General features: G+C 38.5%; 7 protein-coding genes across 7 annotated transcripts, besides 1 other annotated feature; 6 read left to right on the plus strand and 1 right to left on the minus strand.

Annotated features, from left to right (window-relative positions):
• Nucleotides 1-119: 119 nt before the first annotated feature.
• PAB1 (polyadenylate-binding protein) lies at nucleotides 120-1,853 on the plus strand (the record flags this gene model as incomplete). The annotated part of the gene is made up of 1 exon (NM_001179055.1): nucleotides 120-1,853. One exon carries the CDS (start codon nucleotides 120-122, stop codon nucleotides 1,851-1,853), a length of 1,734 nt encoding a protein of 577 aa, NP_011092.1.
• A 637-nt stretch (nucleotides 1,854-2,490) lies between these two features.
• On the plus strand, nucleotides 2,491-7,206 carry DNF1 (aminophospholipid-translocating P4-type ATPase DNF1; the record flags this gene model as incomplete). Its single annotated transcript, NM_001179056.3, has 1 exon — nucleotides 2,491-7,206. The coding sequence occupies one exon, from the start codon at nucleotides 2,491-2,493 to the stop codon at nucleotides 7,204-7,206; it is 4,716 nt and encodes a 1,571-aa protein (NP_011093.3).
• Nucleotides 7,207-7,962: 756 nt separating this feature from the next.
• Nucleotides 7,963-10,518, plus strand: BCK2 (Bck2p; the record flags this gene model as incomplete). The annotated part of the gene is made up of 1 exon (NM_001179057.3): nucleotides 7,963-10,518. The coding sequence occupies one exon, from the start codon at nucleotides 7,963-7,965 to the stop codon at nucleotides 10,516-10,518; it is 2,556 nt and encodes an 851-aa protein (NP_011094.3).
• Nucleotides 10,519-10,777: an origin of replication (ARS521; Autonomously Replicating Sequence).
• On the minus strand, nucleotides 10,776-12,416 carry CCA1 (tRNA adenylyltransferase; the record flags this gene model as incomplete). The annotated part of the gene is made up of 1 exon (NM_001179058.1): nucleotides 10,776-12,416. One exon carries the CDS (start codon nucleotides 12,414-12,416, stop codon nucleotides 10,776-10,778), a length of 1,641 nt encoding a protein of 546 aa, NP_011095.1.
• Nucleotides 12,417-13,115: 699 nt separating this feature from the next.
• RPH1 (Rph1p) lies at nucleotides 13,116-15,506 on the plus strand (the record flags this gene model as incomplete). The annotated part of the gene is made up of 1 exon (NM_001179059.1): nucleotides 13,116-15,506. The coding sequence occupies one exon, from the start codon at nucleotides 13,116-13,118 to the stop codon at nucleotides 15,504-15,506; it is 2,391 nt and encodes a 796-aa protein (NP_011096.1).
• A 214-nt stretch (nucleotides 15,507-15,720) lies between these two features.
• ADK2 (adenylate kinase ADK2) lies at nucleotides 15,721-16,398 on the plus strand (the record flags this gene model as incomplete). The annotated part of the gene is made up of 1 exon (NM_001179060.3): nucleotides 15,721-16,398. One exon carries the CDS (start codon nucleotides 15,721-15,723, stop codon nucleotides 16,396-16,398), a length of 678 nt encoding a protein of 225 aa, NP_011097.3.
• A 430-nt stretch (nucleotides 16,399-16,828) lies between these two features.
• On the plus strand, nucleotides 16,829-19,165 carry RAD3 (TFIIH/NER complex ATP-dependent 5'-3' DNA helicase subunit RAD3; the record flags this gene model as incomplete). The annotated part of the gene is made up of 1 exon (NM_001179061.3): nucleotides 16,829-19,165. The coding sequence occupies one exon, from the start codon at nucleotides 16,829-16,831 to the stop codon at nucleotides 19,163-19,165; it is 2,337 nt and encodes a 778-aa protein (NP_011098.3).
• Between the last annotated feature and the right edge of the window lie 56 nt (nucleotides 19,166-19,221).

Below are 19,221 nucleotides of genomic sequence, written 5' to 3' on the forward strand. Positions count from 1 at the left end.
TTAATAACCGTTTGAAGCATAGAGCAGGCCCTGGTACCACCACCTAATATCTGGCTTTTTATTCAATAAAAACTCAAAAAAAAAAATCCAAAAAAAACTAAAAAACCAATAAAAATAAAATGGCTGATATTACTGATAAGACAGCTGAACAATTGGAAAACTTGAATATTCAAGATGACCAAAAGCAAGCCGCCACTGGTTCAGAAAGCCAATCTGTTGAAAACTCTTCTGCATCATTATATGTTGGTGACTTAGAACCTTCTGTTTCCGAAGCCCACTTATATGATATCTTCTCTCCAATCGGTTCAGTCTCCTCCATTCGTGTCTGTCGTGATGCCATCACTAAGACCTCTTTGGGCTATGCTTATGTTAACTTTAACGACCATGAAGCCGGCAGAAAAGCAATTGAGCAATTGAACTACACTCCAATCAAGGGTAGATTATGCCGTATTATGTGGTCTCAACGTGACCCATCATTGAGAAAGAAGGGTTCTGGTAACATCTTTATCAAGAACTTGCACCCTGATATTGACAACAAGGCTTTGTATGACACTTTCTCTGTGTTTGGTGACATCTTGTCCAGCAAGATTGCCACCGACGAAAACGGAAAATCCAAGGGTTTTGGGTTTGTTCACTTCGAAGAAGAAGGTGCTGCCAAGGAAGCTATTGATGCTTTGAATGGTATGCTGTTGAACGGTCAAGAAATTTATGTTGCTCCTCACTTGTCCAGAAAGGAACGTGACTCTCAATTGGAAGAGACTAAGGCACATTACACTAACCTTTATGTGAAAAACATCAACTCCGAAACTACTGACGAACAATTCCAAGAATTGTTTGCCAAATTTGGTCCAATTGTTTCTGCCTCTTTGGAAAAGGATGCTGATGGAAAATTGAAGGGTTTCGGGTTTGTTAACTACGAAAAGCATGAAGACGCTGTGAAAGCTGTTGAAGCTTTGAATGACTCTGAACTAAATGGAGAAAAGTTATACGTTGGTCGTGCCCAAAAGAAGAATGAACGTATGCATGTCTTGAAGAAGCAATACGAAGCTTACAGATTGGAAAAAATGGCCAAGTACCAAGGTGTTAATTTGTTTGTTAAGAACTTAGATGACAGCGTTGATGACGAAAAGTTGGAAGAAGAATTTGCTCCATATGGTACTATCACTTCTGCAAAGGTTATGAGAACCGAAAACGGTAAGTCTAAGGGTTTTGGTTTTGTTTGTTTCTCAACTCCAGAGGAAGCTACTAAGGCCATTACAGAAAAGAACCAACAAATTGTTGCTGGTAAGCCATTATACGTTGCCATTGCTCAAAGAAAAGACGTAAGACGTTCTCAATTGGCTCAACAAATCCAAGCCAGAAATCAAATGAGATACCAGCAAGCTACTGCTGCCGCTGCCGCCGCCGCTGCCGGTATGCCAGGTCAATTCATGCCTCCAATGTTCTATGGTGTTATGCCACCAAGAGGTGTTCCATTCAACGGTCCAAACCCACAACAAATGAACCCAATGGGCGGTATGCCAAAGAACGGCATGCCACCTCAATTTAGAAATGGTCCGGTTTACGGCGTCCCCCCACAAGGTGGTTTCCCAAGAAATGCCAACGATAACAACCAATTTTATCAACAAAAGCAAAGACAAGCTTTGGGTGAACAATTATACAAGAAGGTTTCTGCTAAGACTTCAAATGAAGAAGCAGCTGGTAAAATTACTGGTATGATTTTGGATTTGCCACCTCAAGAGGTCTTCCCATTGTTGGAAAGTGATGAATTGTTCGAACAACACTACAAAGAAGCTTCTGCTGCCTATGAGTCTTTCAAAAAGGAGCAAGAACAACAAACTGAGCAAGCTTAATGCTCTATGTAATCACCTACTTCCCTACTCAACAAACTTATCATCTTTTTTTTCTCCCTTCCCTTTTTTTTTTGTCTTAAATACTAGTTATTATCCTTTGTAACCTAAATACTCGCTCTTATTGACAAAATGCAAACGTTTTTTGTTTTTAACTGTCAAGAGAAGTATCATTTTACTATTATTAGACTTCATTACTGAGTTTATTAGTTGCGTTTTTTTGAGGTCTCATTATTAACGGCAGAATGTTAGTTTTCGCGGAAAATAAACAAAATAGCACGGAAAAAAGACCAACAGGTTCCAGGAAAATACTAATTTACAAAAAATTGACAAATCAAGTGAGGGTACCTTGCTATTCATCACCGCATTCAACTAACTGGAGGTACAAAGCTGATAAAATTTCACAGAGCAAAGTCTCACTTAGCTTTTACTTTATGAAATTTGACCTTTAATAACCGAAGGTCATCGTAATACGCAACTCAGACAGTTTTAAGTGGATTTTTAGGGTCGCAATTAAAAACACTCAAAAATTAACCGGAGGTTGAGCAAGGGAAAGCAACCGTAACAGAAATCCTTTATTTCCTCCTGGAAGTGAAATAAAAACGCAGTTAACTTTAAAAAGGAAAGTTAGTTGATAATTATGTCTGGAACTTTTCATGGCGATGGGCATGCTCCCATGTCGCCCTTTGAAGATACATTTCAATTTGAAGATAATAGCAGTAATGAAGATACACATATTGCACCTACCCATTTTGATGATGGTGCAACAAGCAACAAATACAGCCGGCCACAGGTCAGCTTCAATGATGAAACACCCAAAAATAAACGTGAAGATGCAGAAGAATTCACATTTAACGATGACACAGAATATGACAATCATTCCTTTCAGCCAACACCGAAACTTAATAATGGATCTGGGACGTTTGATGATGTGGAATTAGACAATGATAGTGGTGAACCGCACACTAACTACGATGGTATGAAAAGATTCCGGATGGGTACAAAAAGGAATAAAAAAGGAAACCCAATAATGGGAAGATCTAAGACCTTGAAATGGGCTAGGAAGAACATTCCAAACCCATTTGAAGACTTTACGAAGGATGATATTGACCCTGGTGCCATAAATCGTGCGCAAGAACTAAGGACTGTGTATTACAATATGCCCTTACCAAAAGATATGATAGATGAAGAAGGCAACCCCATTATGCAGTATCCTCGTAATAAAATCAGAACTACCAAATATACCCCGTTAACATTCTTACCAAAAAACATTCTATTTCAGTTTCATAATTTCGCCAACGTTTATTTCTTAGTTTTAATAATTTTAGGTGCATTTCAAATTTTTGGTGTCACGAACCCTGGTTTAAGTGCGGTTCCGTTAGTTGTCATTGTTATAATCACTGCGATCAAGGATGCTATTGAAGACTCAAGAAGAACCGTCCTAGATTTAGAGGTGAATAATACCAAGACACATATTTTAGAAGGTGTTGAGAACGAAAATGTCTCAACCGATAATATTTCATTGTGGAGAAGGTTTAAGAAAGCAAACTCTAGACTCCTTTTCAAGTTTATACAATATTGTAAAGAACATTTAACTGAAGAGGGCAAAAAGAAGAGAATGCAGAGAAAGCGTCATGAACTAAGAGTACAAAAAACTGTTGGAACGAGTGGACCCAGATCCTCTCTAGACTCCATTGACAGTTACAGAGTATCTGCAGATTATGGCCGTCCTTCATTGGATTATGATAATTTGGAACAAGGGGCCGGTGAAGCCAATATAGTTGATAGATCCCTACCACCCAGAACTGATTGTAAATTTGCCAAGAATTATTGGAAAGGTGTCAAGGTTGGTGATATTGTTCGTATCCATAACAATGATGAAATCCCTGCTGACATTATCTTACTTTCAACGTCGGATACAGATGGTGCCTGCTACGTAGAAACTAAAAATTTGGATGGTGAAACAAACTTAAAGGTACGCCAATCCTTGAAGTGTACCAATACTATAAGAACGTCAAAAGATATTGCTAGAACAAAATTCTGGATCGAAAGTGAAGGGCCCCACTCAAATTTGTACACTTATCAAGGTAATATGAAATGGAGAAATCTTGCAGATGGCGAGATACGAAATGAGCCAATTACTATTAATAACGTTCTGCTTCGTGGTTGCACTCTTAGAAATACTAAGTGGGCAATGGGTGTTGTAATGTTTACCGGTGGTGACACAAAAATCATGTTAAACTCTGGCATTACACCCACCAAGAAGTCCAGGATTTCAAGAGAACTAAACTTCTCTGTGGTGATAAATTTCGTGCTACTTTTCATCTTATGTTTTGTTTCTGGTATTGCAAATGGTGTATATTACGACAAAAAAGGCAGATCACGGTTTTCCTATGAATTTGGAACAATTGCTGGGTCAGCGGCGACAAACGGTTTCGTCTCATTTTGGGTTGCTGTTATTCTTTACCAATCTTTAGTCCCAATCTCTTTGTACATTTCTGTGGAGATCATCAAAACTGCACAAGCGGCCTTCATTTACGGAGACGTTTTACTCTACAATGCCAAATTGGATTATCCTTGTACACCAAAATCCTGGAATATTTCTGACGATTTAGGTCAAGTGGAATATATATTTTCTGATAAAACAGGTACATTAACTCAAAATGTAATGGAGTTTAAAAAATGTACTATCAATGGTGTTTCATATGGAAGAGCTTACACCGAAGCGTTAGCGGGATTAAGAAAAAGACAAGGTATCGACGTCGAAACCGAAGGTAGGCGTGAGAAGGCCGAAATTGCCAAGGATAGGGATACAATGATCGATGAACTGAGAGCTTTATCAGGAAATTCACAATTTTATCCCGAAGAAGTTACCTTTGTATCAAAGGAGTTCGTTCGCGATTTGAAAGGGGCTAGTGGTGAAGTACAACAAAGATGCTGTGAGCACTTTATGTTAGCATTAGCTTTATGTCACTCCGTCCTTGTAGAAGCAAACCCGGACAATCCAAAAAAACTGGATTTAAAAGCTCAATCTCCAGACGAAGCAGCGTTAGTAGCCACAGCTAGAGATGTAGGATTCAGTTTTGTTGGAAAAACCAAAAAAGGGTTGATAATTGAAATGCAAGGTATTCAAAAAGAATTTGAGATTCTAAATATTTTGGAGTTTAATTCATCGAGAAAAAGAATGTCCTGTATTGTCAAAATTCCGGGTCTGAACCCAGGGGACGAGCCTAGAGCACTTTTAATTTGTAAAGGTGCAGATTCCATTATATACTCAAGATTAAGTCGCCAGAGTGGTAGCAATAGTGAAGCTATTTTGGAAAAAACTGCTTTGCATTTAGAGCAGTACGCTACTGAAGGTTTAAGAACGTTATGCATAGCTCAAAGGGAGTTAAGTTGGTCTGAATACGAAAAATGGAACGAAAAGTACGATATTGCTGCTGCATCATTAGCAAACAGAGAGGATGAATTAGAAGTTGTTGCAGATTCCATTGAACGCGAATTGATATTATTGGGCGGTACAGCTATCGAAGATCGTTTACAAGATGGTGTTCCGGATTGTATAGAGTTGCTTGCAGAGGCAGGAATTAAATTATGGGTTCTTACGGGTGATAAAGTTGAAACAGCTATAAACATTGGATTTTCTTGCAACCTTTTGAATAATGAAATGGAATTGTTAGTTATTAAAACAACTGGTGATGACGTGAAAGAATTCGGATCAGAACCAAGTGAAATTGTGGATGCTTTACTCTCCAAATACTTGAAGGAGTATTTCAACTTAACCGGTTCAGAAGAAGAGATTTTTGAAGCTAAAAAGGATCACGAATTTCCGAAGGGTAATTACGCCATCGTTATCGATGGTGATGCTTTGAAATTGGCGCTATATGGTGAAGATATAAGAAGAAAGTTTCTTTTACTCTGCAAGAATTGTAGAGCTGTCTTATGCTGTAGAGTATCTCCATCTCAAAAAGCAGCCGTTGTTAAGTTAGTCAAGGATTCTCTAGATGTCATGACACTAGCCATCGGCGATGGTTCCAACGACGTCGCCATGATTCAATCTGCGGATGTTGGTATTGGTATTGCCGGTGAAGAAGGTCGACAAGCTGTTATGTGCTCAGACTACGCCATTGGACAATTCAGATATTTGGCTAGATTGGTCCTCGTTCACGGTAGGTGGTCTTATAAGAGACTGGCAGAAATGATTCCTGAGTTTTTTTACAAAAACATGATTTTTGCTTTGGCATTGTTCTGGTATGGTATCTATAATGATTTTGATGGGTCTTACCTGTATGAATACACATACATGATGTTCTATAATTTGGCATTTACATCCCTACCAGTCATCTTCTTAGGTATTCTGGACCAGGACGTGAATGACACAATATCATTAGTGGTCCCTCAGTTATACCGTGTTGGAATTTTAAGGAAAGAATGGAACCAAAGAAAGTTCTTATGGTATATGTTGGACGGATTATATCAGTCTATTATCTGTTTTTTTTTCCCTTACTTGGTTTATCACAAAAATATGATAGTTACGAGCAATGGGTTAGGATTGGATCATCGTTATTTTGTCGGTGTTTATGTGACCACTATTGCTGTAATTTCGTGTAACACATATGTTTTATTACACCAATATAGATGGGATTGGTTTAGTGGATTATTCATTGCACTGTCTTGCCTCGTAGTTTTTGCATGGACGGGAATATGGTCTTCTGCGATAGCTAGTAGAGAATTTTTCAAAGCTGCAGCGCGTATCTATGGAGCACCTTCATTTTGGGCTGTTTTCTTTGTTGCCGTGCTGTTCTGCTTACTGCCCCGTTTCACATATGACAGTTTTCAAAAATTTTTCTACCCAACTGATGTGGAAATAGTAAGAGAGATGTGGCAACATGGCCATTTCGATCATTATCCTCCTGGTTACGATCCAACAGATCCCAACAGACCCAAGGTCACAAAAGCTGGGCAACACGGAGAGAAGATTATAGAAGGCATAGCACTTTCCGACAACTTAGGAGGATCGAACTATTCAAGGGATAGTGTTGTCACAGAGGAGATTCCAATGACTTTCATGCACGGTGAAGATGGAAGTCCTAGCGGATATCAGAAGCAAGAAACCTGGATGACTTCACCCAAGGAAACACAAGATCTTCTTCAATCGCCCCAATTTCAGCAGGCCCAAACGTTCGGAAGAGGCCCATCAACCAACGTCAGGTCATCCTTGGACCGCACAAGAGAACAGATGATCGCCACTAACCAACTAGATAACCGCTACTCTGTGGAAAGAGCGAGAACATCTCTAGATCTACCAGGCGTAACTAACGCAGCCTCCTTAATCGGAACACAACAGAACAATTAATAATGATATCCGAACCATAGCTGATGGAACTCCGCTTTTCACTGTATATATAATATTACATAATATTACTGGATAAGCCTTAGAAGCCTTAGAAGCCTTAGAAGCCTTGGAATTCATGCATACTACAGCGTTAACTCTTTCTTTTAGCAAGTTTTAGTAGCGGACGTGTGGGTTTCTTTGTTCTATAATTAACACTCCCGGTTAACCCGGATCGCTATTATTCAAGGACGCACAATGGTGGGCTAATTTTTTCTTCCGATGGAAAACTGACGCCAGCACTTTCCAGCGCTGGGAACTCTCCACTAACTGGCAAAAAAATTGATTAAGGTCATGATCAAAGGAATTTTTGAAATGTTGTAAAGTAGAGTTAAGAATTAATCAAGCCGTGATACGTATGTTTTTGACTAGGTGAGAGACTATATTTATCAAAAATAGTTTTTTATACTAACAGAAAGTTTATTATATCATAGAAATCCTAGGCCTATTGTTATTATTTGCGTGAAAAAAGGTTCATGCCTAGTTATTCAGGATATTAATCAGGCATAGTCATAGTTTTGTAATACACGTCTTTCACTCCTATTTCCGGTTAACATTCGCTAATATCCATCAAATTATTGACTTTTTTTTCAGTGGATTTGTTGTTAATAAAGGAAACAATCAGATCAGCCATTTAGGGAAGTCTTTTAAGAAAGCTCAGAAGGAGATCTAAGACAAGAAGCAAGGCAGTCTTGATTTATCGCTCAAAACCAATAGCACATGCCGAAGAATAGTCACCACCATCGTTCCAGTTCGGTTAATTCCACAAAGAGTCGTTCTACGGAATCTACGAATAAATGGAAAATTCCGCACTATTATCGCAGATCCGCTAGCGGCAGCACACAAGCTTCGCCGGACAGGAACTCCTCAACAGGCTCATGTAGCACTCCAGTATTACCTACTATGAATGTTATGTCTAGCCCGAAAAAAGTTTTGCTAGAGGATCCCAGAGACAACCATACTAAGGCGAAGAAGAGTAGTAGAAAGAAATCAGGTGAAATGGTCTTCGTCAATTATACTGTACAGGACACGGCTAACGAAAATGATACTGACTTGCAAACCCAGCCGGTTTCTGTGCCAGCACCAAAGGCGAAATTAAAGAAGAAATCCTCCAAAAGGAGAATGCTGAAGATATTTGGATCGTCAAAGAACGAACACATAGAGGACATCGTTGAAGAGCAACCAATGGTGCTTCAAATGGATTCAGAATCTAAACCCCTTTCGGGAACCCCTATCTCAGAAAGCGGAATCGACGCCTCGTCACTAACAACCAAAAGATCTTATAACTCGTTCTTAAAACACAATAGGCTAAACGGTAAAACTCCGTTCTCTGGAAACTTGTCCTTTCCATCATTAAACATGATGGGTAACACTACTGATCTGCCTATTGACAATAACGATTTTTGTTCCGAGAAAGAAGTCGTTCCGAAATCAACTCATGATCCTTCACTAGCAAAACCGCCATCAAGGTTCACTGAAAGCGAAACAAATTCTACTCCCAACTTATCAAGTATACCTCTCATGAACACAAAAAATACAAGATTGAAGTACAATAAAGTGGCGCCTCAGAGTTCAGACCGACAAAAGTCACAGGAAAGTGGGCTATATCATTCTACCGAATCATTCAACTTCAAAGATCAAAACTACAGTAACAATAAATCCTCTTTAAGTCTGAACTCCGATTTAAGTACACCCCACTTTGCAAAGCATTCACCTGATTCACCAAGAACTTCAAGATCTTTCAACTGCGGAGACTCACAAAGTAAAGTTAAATTACCGGAAGAAAATGACGCTTCTATTGCATTTAGTAAGATGTTTACTAGAAAACGAGCCAACACTGGCGGGTCCACGTGTTCGCTAGCCTCACCCACTATTGCACAAACTATTCAGCAATCAAATATAAAAGTTAATAAATTGCCAACTCAGCGAACCACTTCAGTTGGCTCATTATCATCCATGTCAAATCGTTATTCACCAATAAGAGTTGCATCGCCAGGAAGAGCAAGATCCGCAACTCGTGGGTCTTCCCTTTATAGATTATCCAGAGACCTTAATTCTTTACCAAGCGTCACTGATCTACCAGAAATGGATAGTACAACCCCAGTTAACGAAATATTCTTGGATGGCCAACCACAGCATAAAAGTGGCAGTGTCAAAGGAGGGCATAGGAAGAAACAAGAATCTATCTCTGATGCTCAAAGAATTCAACATTCTAATTCGTACATTACAACACCTTCATCTTCTCTGGTGACTCCTCCTTACTACATGACAGGTTACACATTACCAAGTTCTGCATCTGCTTCTTCAACTCCAAATGTGCTTGAAACACACAATATGAACTTTGTTCCAAGTACCAGTACTGTTACAAGTTATCGCCCATCTAGCAATTTTTCCTCATTTGACAAAGAATACAGTAACGAAAACGACGCTAGTGGGGAATTCTCTGCTTTCAATACTCCAATGGAGAATATACCGGCACTAAAAGGTATACCTAGATCCACGTTAGAAGAAAATGAAGAAGAGGATGTCCTAGTACAAGATATTCCGAATACGGCACACTTCCAAAGAAGGGATATTATGGGGATGGATACTCACAGAAAGGATGACAGTTTAGATTTTAACTCTTTGATGCCACACGGTAGTACAACTAGTAGCAGCATCGTAGATTCTGTTATGACGAACTCAATATCCACTACAACAAGCAACGCGACCGGAAACTACTTTCAAGATCAAGATAAGTATACATTGGTAAATACGGGATTGGGATTGAGTGATGCAAACCTCGATCATTTTATTAGATCTCAATGGAAACACGCTTCTCGATCAGAATCCAATAATAATACCGGAAATCGCGTTTCTTACAGTGGCTCAACACCAAACAATGTTGATACAACAAAGACTAATTTGCAAGTGTATACCGAGTTCGATTTTGAAAACCCAGAGTCGTTTTTCCATGAGCAATCGAAGCTACTAGGTGAGATGGGCCACAGCAATAACAACAGCAACAGCGCCATCAACATGAATGAACCCAAGTCTGCGGATACATACATTGGAAATATATCTCCGGATACTTCAGCAACTGTTTCATTAGGCGACCTGATGGGCTCAAACGTTTCAAACAACAGTGAAAGAAATTTTTACGATGGTCATACTTTCGTTCCACAGTATCAGGCGAACTCATCTGTGGAAAACTCAAATAATCAAAATGCAGCACCAATTGCAAATAACGACATTGATAATAATTTACAGTCTTTTTATTTTGATAATAGCAACTAAAAAAGGAATGAAAAAAAAAAAAAAAAGTTCAAAAATAGTAACAGATATCTTTCGAAAAAGTTAAAAACTGGTAAAAAATTTTGAATAGAGTATATAAAAACTAATAAATATGTTTAGTTATCATACACCATAGAATAACTACTAGAGATATTATTTCATTTTCGTTTTCATTTTTTTTATTTTTTTCTTTTCAATAAGGTAACAGAAAGTTATTTATGCATTCTTGTTCTACATGTCTTATGTATACTAATAAGCTACTACAGGTATTTTGGTAGTATGGCTTTTAAATGAGTTATTAATTCTTGATCAGTCCCTGTAGGATTATCAAACTGCCACCTAATCGCTTCGTTATTAATTTTACCCAGCCATGGACCTGGCTTCATTTGAAGTAGTTTTGCCATTTGTTTTCCGTCCACTATTGGTTTTAGTTCATGACAATTATTCAAATTATTGTCAAATATGTAAGAATAAAATTCATTGTAATTTTGGAAAAGTAATTCAATTTTTTTAGTTTCAAGCTTGGGAATCTTTAAAAATGCATCTGATAGAGATGCAAAATGTGCTGTTTCCCATTCGCCATTAAAGTTCCGTAGAAATATACCGATTTCGGATTTTTTTAGCTGGGAACGATCTGCAAACTTAGCAAGTATTTCCTCATATGAACATATTGAATCTACGGTCTTGGCAATAACTGCTGCATCATTTTTACTCAGCTTCAATCCTTCCTTCACAATGCTTTCTGTCACCGAAACCAGGTTGTTAATTTTCTTCTTTGGGTTCCCGATTATTTGTAAATTAGCCATGGGGGACAGGATCGCACTCAATATAAAATTTTGCTGAAATCCTGGCGAACGACCAATTTTTTCCCTTAAGATAGGAAGCTTCTCTAAAAACATTGGATATAATTCAATAAAACTTTTCAAGTGTGAGTTTAGTATGTTATCATTGTATACATGATTAATTTTGTCCATATCTTGACAATTCTCTTCGTTGAATTTTACGACGGAGCTATCATTATGCCAAAAAAAGATAACATTTTCAAGATGAGCCCTTTGAATCAGCTGCAAAGCCAATAAAGGGGTTGGTCCTACTAATATTTTCTCCATCTCCACACCAACTCGCTCTCTAGAAATTTTTGAATTGAATGCAACATTAATCTGAGGATCGCCCATTTCAGCCATCACTTCCGGATCTATGGTAAAGTTGAATCTAGAAGCAAAACGGATCAACCTCAAAACCCTCAAGGGATCATCCAAAAATGTTTGTTTTGCAGGAAGCGGAGTACGGAGAACGCCATCTTTTAGATCTTGCAGACCTCTCTTGGTGAAATCTTCCACTTCACCTTTATGAATGTTATAGAAAAGAGCGTTCAATGTAGCATCCCTTCTTAAAGCGTCTTCCTCGGGTGTGCCAAAGCACACTTTAGGTATCCTGGAAAGTTCAGTATACTTTTCAGATCTTAAATTGACAAAATCCACTTCAACGCCAAAGAGCTTAGTAGTGGCAGTTTCCAGATGCTTGGATTTCTCGGGATTCTTGTCAATCTTGTGGATATTATGAGGCTTGGCTCCATATTTGGCGTAATGTTGTTGCAAATACTCGTTCAAACCAGTAGCAAATTGCTCACCTGACATCACATTGATGGCAATATCCAAGTCGTGAGAACCTTGTCCCAGAAGCTTGTCACGCACCCATCCGCCCGTGATCCGAAGAGTCAATGGCTCAGGCTTATTGTGGTACTTTTGATTGTACAAGTCTGTATAATCGTTCAGCAAGTTACAGATGTTCTGTTCCACTTTGGTTAAGGTGATTTTGGGTGCATTTAGAACAAAATTAGAATTCGTCATCGTTTTCTGAGCAGCACTATTCATCAGTAGAGATATAGTAGACCGTAGCATACACAAAAAAAGCCCTTATAACCCACGGATACGAATTAATCTCGAGGGAAGCGTTGCGATGTATTATGTAGTTTCCTTTAGTACATTGTTAATATGGTAGATTTTTGCGATTCATTTTTCAACTTTTCAACCCTAACGAATGTTTTTTAGGGCTGAGTAACGACAAGAACACAACCCTAAAAATCAGATGACCTAAGGGTTTGGTGAATCGAGAAAGTATGCCCTATTTCCCCCGCCCATACACCCCATAAGCCTTAACCGCAGCCCTCCTCTCCCCTAAACGTTTCTTTTTCTTTTTCCATTTTTTTTTTTTTTTTAGTTTTACTTTCTTTTTATTCGGAAAAATCTTTTCTATATTTTTCAAGGGTAACCTCATCGCCATGCAATTAATCACATAGACTCCTTAAGTAACAATGGCAAGGCGATAATTTTAAGAGAATTGCAGACGCTGTACATAGATCGTTATCAGCAAAACATATATTCGCATCGAAGGCGTTGCTTGTCCCTGAAGTAGCTACTTGCGGTTTTCATCAAGCGGCCAATTTAATCATTCTATCAGCATTATTTTAAAATAGGGGGACTTAACCTTTCTATTAGTACCACTTATTTTATAGATCTGCTGGAGAAAAATAAACAGATAAAAAAAAGGGAAAAAAAGAATAAGACTGTCTTGGTGAGGATATTCAGTTGCGTGAAATCATGACGAAACTAATCGCTCCTTCAGAAATCGTGGGCGGAGTGCCCGTCTTCAAACCCACATACGAGCAATTCGAAGATTTCTATGCATACTGCAAGGCCATAAACAAATATGGCATGAAAAGTGGTGTTGTGAAAGTAATCCCACCTAAAGAATGGAAAGACAAATTAGATCTGCCTTATTCTGCGGAAACGCTCCAAAAGATCAAGATTAAATCACCTATTCAGCAGCATATTTCTGGTAATAAAGGTCTTTTTATGGTGCAGAACGTGGAGAAAAACAAGACCTATAACATTATACAGTGGAAAGATCTTTCTAAGGACTATGTGCCTCCGGAGGATCCTAAAGCAAGACGTAATTCTAGGAAAGGCTCCGTTTCCAAATCCACGAAGTTGAAACTGAAAAATTTTGAATCGTCTTTTAATATTGATGATTTTGAACAGTTCAGGACGGAGTATACAATAGATTTATCTGACTTCCAAAATACGGAGAGATTAAAGTTCTTGGAAGAGTATTATTGGAAAACGCTAAATTTTACTACGCCTATGTACGGCGCAGATACACCAGGATCAATCTTTCCTGAAGGGCTGAACGTTTGGAATGTTGCCAAACTACCGAACATCTTGGACCATATGGAAACAAAGGTTCCTGGGGTGAATGACTCCTATCTATACGCTGGTCTATGGAAGGCTTCTTTTTCTTGGCACTTGGAAGATCAGGACCTGTATTCCATAAATTATATTCATTTCGGTGCCCCAAAACAGTGGTATTCGATACCGCAAGAGGATAGGTTCAAATTCTACAAATTCATGCAGGAGCAATTTCCCGAAGAAGCCAAAAATTGTCCTGAATTTTTAAGACATAAAATGTTTTTGGCTTCGCCCAAACTGCTGCAGGAAAATGGCATACGATGCAATGAAATTGTCCACCATGAAGGCGAATTCATGATCACTTATCCCTATGGTTACCATGCAGGGTTCAATTATGGATATAACTTGGCAGAATCCGTCAACTTTGCTTTGGAGGAGTGGCTACCGATTGGGAAGAAAGCTGGAAAATGCCACTGCATTTCAGACTCAGTGGAAATAGATGTTAAGAAACTCGCTAAATCTTGGAGGGACAATAATAAAGAGTCGAAAGGAACGCCACCCCTCAATCAATTACCCAATCCTGCCATGCCCTTACTTCACAGGCCAACTTTAAAAGAAATGGAAAGCAGCTCGCTTAGATCTACAAGCCCAGATGTGGGTCATTTTTCAAACTTTAAATCCAAGAGCTCTGGTGTTTCTTCTCCCTTATTATCACGTATGAAAGATTATTCCAACATTGTCGAGCCCACACTAGAAGATCCAACTTTGAAATTAAAAAGAATCTCTTCTTTTCAAGAACAGCCCTTAAACAAACTTTTGAAAAGAGAAACTTCGCAAACGGCGATGCTCACAGATCACGAAGACAACATAGTGGCCATGAGCCTTACTTCAATGGCAAACAGTGCGGCGTCTTCTCCGAGGTTGCCACTGTCAAGATTGAATTCATCTAATGAACTCTCAAATGCCCAACCATTGCTTGACATGACAAACAATACTCTTGCCTTCCCGCGACCTAATGGACCATCTGGATTGAACCCTTTATTATATATCTCTAACAAGAATATTAGCGGGATATCTCACTCGGCTCCACATTCTCCAGTGAATCCAAATATATCGCTGATAAAACGAGTTAAGTCTCCCAACATTGTAACATTAAATATATCCAGGGAATCGTCAAGAAGCCCTATAGCTCTGAATTACGAGGCAAGACAACAACATTCGCAACAACATTCATTCTCCACACCATCAACCGTGTCAAATCTCTCTACTTCTGTGCTCGGGCCACTGAGTGACACAAACGACATAAAAACACCGCACCCTGAAAGACCAAATCACAAGACAGCAAATAGAATACTCAAAAAGGAATCTCCTGTCGAGACATCAAAATCAAATCTTATACTTTCAAAGGTTGCATCCACTCGCCAAGAGGATTCTTTTACAAGCCGAAATGACGATCTGGACAAAGAACAAGGCTCTTCTCCATTAAACTCTAAGTTTGCGCCCGAAGAAATCGTGTTATCAGGTAAGAACAAGATTTATATTTGTAAGGAATGCCAAAGAAAGTTCTCTTCTGGTCACCATCTTACAAGACACAAAAAATCCGTCCACTCTGGTGAGAAACCTCATTCTTGTCCCAAATGTGGCAAAAGATTTAAAAGGAGAGATCACGTTCTGCAGCACTTGAATAAGAAAATACCGTGTATTTCAAACGAAACAACAGTAGATGCTCCAATAATGAACCCTACAGTGCAACCGCAGGACGGGAAAGCGGCCATTAATCAACAGAGTACACCTTTAAACTGACTCACGATTGCCAGTTGTTTACCGAGATCTCTCATTTTGAAGGCTCTTAAAATGTGCTCGGTCGGCCGGGAATTCGCGAAAACCCACATTCACTAATAAATACCATTACAATAACCATCATTATATAGATACACATGTGTAGAAAAGGATAATATACGTATATATATTTGTTTGTAAATCTTTAAATTTTCAGGAACAGGGTTAGCAAGCATCAATGAAAGCAGACGCGAAACAAATAACACATCTACTCAAACCTCTTCGACTTTTATTATTGGGGGCTCCAGGGTCAGGTAAAGGGACACAGACTTCGAGATTACTAAAGCAAATTCCACAATTATCTTCAATTTCGTCAGGCGACATTTTACGTCAGGAAATAAAATCTGAATCTACCCTAGGCCGAGAGGCTACTACCTACATTGCTCAAGGCAAGTTATTACCGGATGATCTCATAACGCGTCTGATAACTTTTCGTCTTTCGGCATTGGGTTGGTTAAAACCATCTGCCATGTGGTTGCTCGATGGATTTCCTCGAACTACTGCGCAAGCTTCTGCCTTAGACGAGCTGCTGAAACAGCATGACGCCAGCTTGAATCTAGTGGTAGAGCTAGATGTACCCGAATCCACCATATTAGAAAGGATCGAGAACAGATATGTTCACGTTCCTAGTGGGAGAGTGTATAACTTACAATATAATCCTCCCAAAGTGCCAGGATTAGACGATATCACCGGAGAACCATTGACCAAGAGGCTTGATGACACAGCGGAAGTGTTTAAAAAAAGGCTAGAAGAGTACAAGAAAACAAATGAGCCTTTAAAAGATTATTACAAAAAAAGTGGGATTTTTGGTACCGTCTCTGGGGAAACATCAGATATTATCTTCCGAAATTATTGAACCTTATAACCAGCAAATTCGGCTAATAGGGTGATTTAACGCTACACTAACTGCAAGTATATGTTAACCTTCCCCGAGACTTTGAAAAACCGTGACTCTAGTTGGAAGTCAGCATCTCGTCAACCAAATGATTACAGTTCACTTTGAATATTCTGAATAGCCTTTATGATATGAGTTAATCCTATATTAATCATGGCCGACGGCATTTAAGCGATGTATATGAAATTTATGAAAAATTAAAGTAGCGTACTTTATGCTACATAGCTTTTGAAAAGAAATCTCTGGTCTGTAAATAATAAATAAATATATATATATGTATATCTTAAAGTTGACAAAGTACTGTTAGCCATTCATAGAAATACTATATTTCATCTTGGGTTGAAGGTGATAATCGGCCCGATTTGACTACACTTTAAGAAGATTGGAAACAATGAAGTTTTATATAGATGATTTACCAGTGCTTTTTCCATACCCCAAGATATATCCAGAGCAGTATAATTATATGTGCGATATTAAAAAGACTCTGGATGTAGGTGGAAATAGTATCTTGGAGATGCCTTCAGGAACAGGTAAAACGGTCTCATTACTATCCCTCACAATTGCCTACCAGATGCACTACCCAGAACATAGAAAGATCATATATTGTTCTCGTACTATGTCTGAAATTGAAAAAGCTTTAGTAGAGTTAGAGAACCTTATGGATTACAGAACTAAAGAACTAGGCTATCAAGAGGATTTTCGAGGTCTTGGCTTGACATCAAGAAAAAATTTGTGTTTGCATCCCGAAGTGAGTAAGGAACGAAAAGGTACAGTAGTCGATGAAAAGTGCCGTAGAATGACAAATGGGCAGGCGAAGAGAAAATTAGAAGAGGATCCAGAGGCAAATGTAGAATTGTGTGAATACCATGAGAATTTGTACAATATTGAAGTAGAGGATTATCTTCCAAAAGGCGTATTTTCTTTTGAAAAACTTTTGAAATACTGCGAAGAAAAAACACTTTGTCCATATTTTATTGTTCGTCGTATGATTTCTCTTTGTAACATTATTATTTATTCTTACCATTATCTATTAGATCCTAAAATTGCTGAAAGAGTTTCCAACGAGGTTTCTAAAGATAGCATTGTCATTTTTGATGAAGCGCACAATATTGATAATGTGTGTATCGAATCGCTGTCATTAGACTTGACAACGGATGCATTGAGAAGAGCCACACGAGGTGCTAATGCGTTAGATGAACGTATTTCTGAGGTCAGAAAGGTTGACTCACAGAAATTACAGGATGAATACGAAAAACTAGTTCAAGGTCTCCATTCTGCAGATATTCTTACCGACCAGGAAGAGCCATTTGTGGAAACACCTGTATTGCCCCAAGATCTTCTAACAGAAGCAATCCCGGGAAATATACGAAGAGCCGAGCATTTTGTTTCATTTTTGAAAAGATTGATAGAATATCTGAAGACCAGAATGAAAGTTCTTCACGTTATTTCAGAAACGCCAAAATCATTTCTACAGCATTTAAAACAGTTAACTTTCATAGAAAGGAAACCTCTTCGGTTTTGCTCAGAAAGGCTATCATTACTTGTAAGAACTTTAGAAGTTACAGAGGTAGAAGATTTTACTGCATTGAAAGACATAGCAACTTTTGCTACTCTTATATCAACATATGAGGAAGGGTTTTTACTAATTATTGAACCGTATGAAATCGAAAATGCTGCAGTTCCGAATCCGATTATGAGATTTACTTGCTTAGATGCATCGATTGCCATCAAACCAGTCTTTGAGAGATTTTCTTCCGTTATTATCACTTCAGGGACCATATCACCATTAGACATGTATCCAAGAATGTTAAACTTTAAAACTGTTTTACAAAAATCATATGCCATGACCTTAGCCAAAAAATCATTTCTACCAATGATTATTACCAAGGGTTCTGATCAAGTTGCAATTTCTTCAAGATTTGAAATCAGAAACGATCCTAGTATTGTTCGTAATTACGGTTCTATGCTAGTAGAGTTTGCCAAGATCACACCTGATGGAATGGTTGTTTTTTTCCCCTCATATCTATATATGGAAAGTATTGTTTCAATGTGGCAAACAATGGGTATTCTTGACGAAGTTTGGAAACATAAATTAATTTTAGTTGAGACTCCTGATGCTCAAGAAACTTCTTTAGCCTTAGAAACCTATAGAAAGGCTTGCTCAAATGGGCGTGGGGCAATTTTGCTTTCTGTTGCTAGAGGAAAGGTATCTGAAGGTATCGATTTTGATCATCAATATGGCAGAACTGTGCTGATGATAGGTATCCCGTTTCAATACACAGAATCGCGTATTTTGAAAGCTCGCCTAGAATTCATGAGGGAGAACTATCGCATCAGAGAAAACGACTTCTTATCTTTCGATGCGATGAGACATGCAGCTCAATGTCTGGGGAGAGTACTGAGAGGGAAGGACGACTATGGTGTAATGGTACTAGCAGACCGTAGGTTTTCAAGAAAAAGAAGCCAGTTACCAAAATGGATTGCTCAAGGTTTGTCTGACGCCGATTTGAACCTTTCGACTGACATGGCCATATCCAATACCAAACAATTCTTGAGAACAATGGCACAACCCACAGACCCTAAAGACCAAGAGGGTGTATCTGTTTGGAGTTATGAAGATTTAATAAAGCACCAGAATAGCAGAAAAGATCAAGGTGGATTTATTGAAAACGAAAACAAAGAAGGAGAACAGGATGAAGATGAAGATGAAGATATAGAAATGCAGTGATGCAATGATACGCTTTTGCTATAAACTGTATATATCACAATTAGATTAAATAGCCG

The sequence above is a fragment of the Saccharomyces cerevisiae genome, chromosome V (genome assembly GCF_000146045.2).
Source record: "Saccharomyces cerevisiae S288C chromosome V, complete sequence".
NCBI classification, from domain to species: Eukaryota; Fungi; Ascomycota; class Saccharomycetes; order Saccharomycetales; family Saccharomycetaceae; genus Saccharomyces; species Saccharomyces cerevisiae.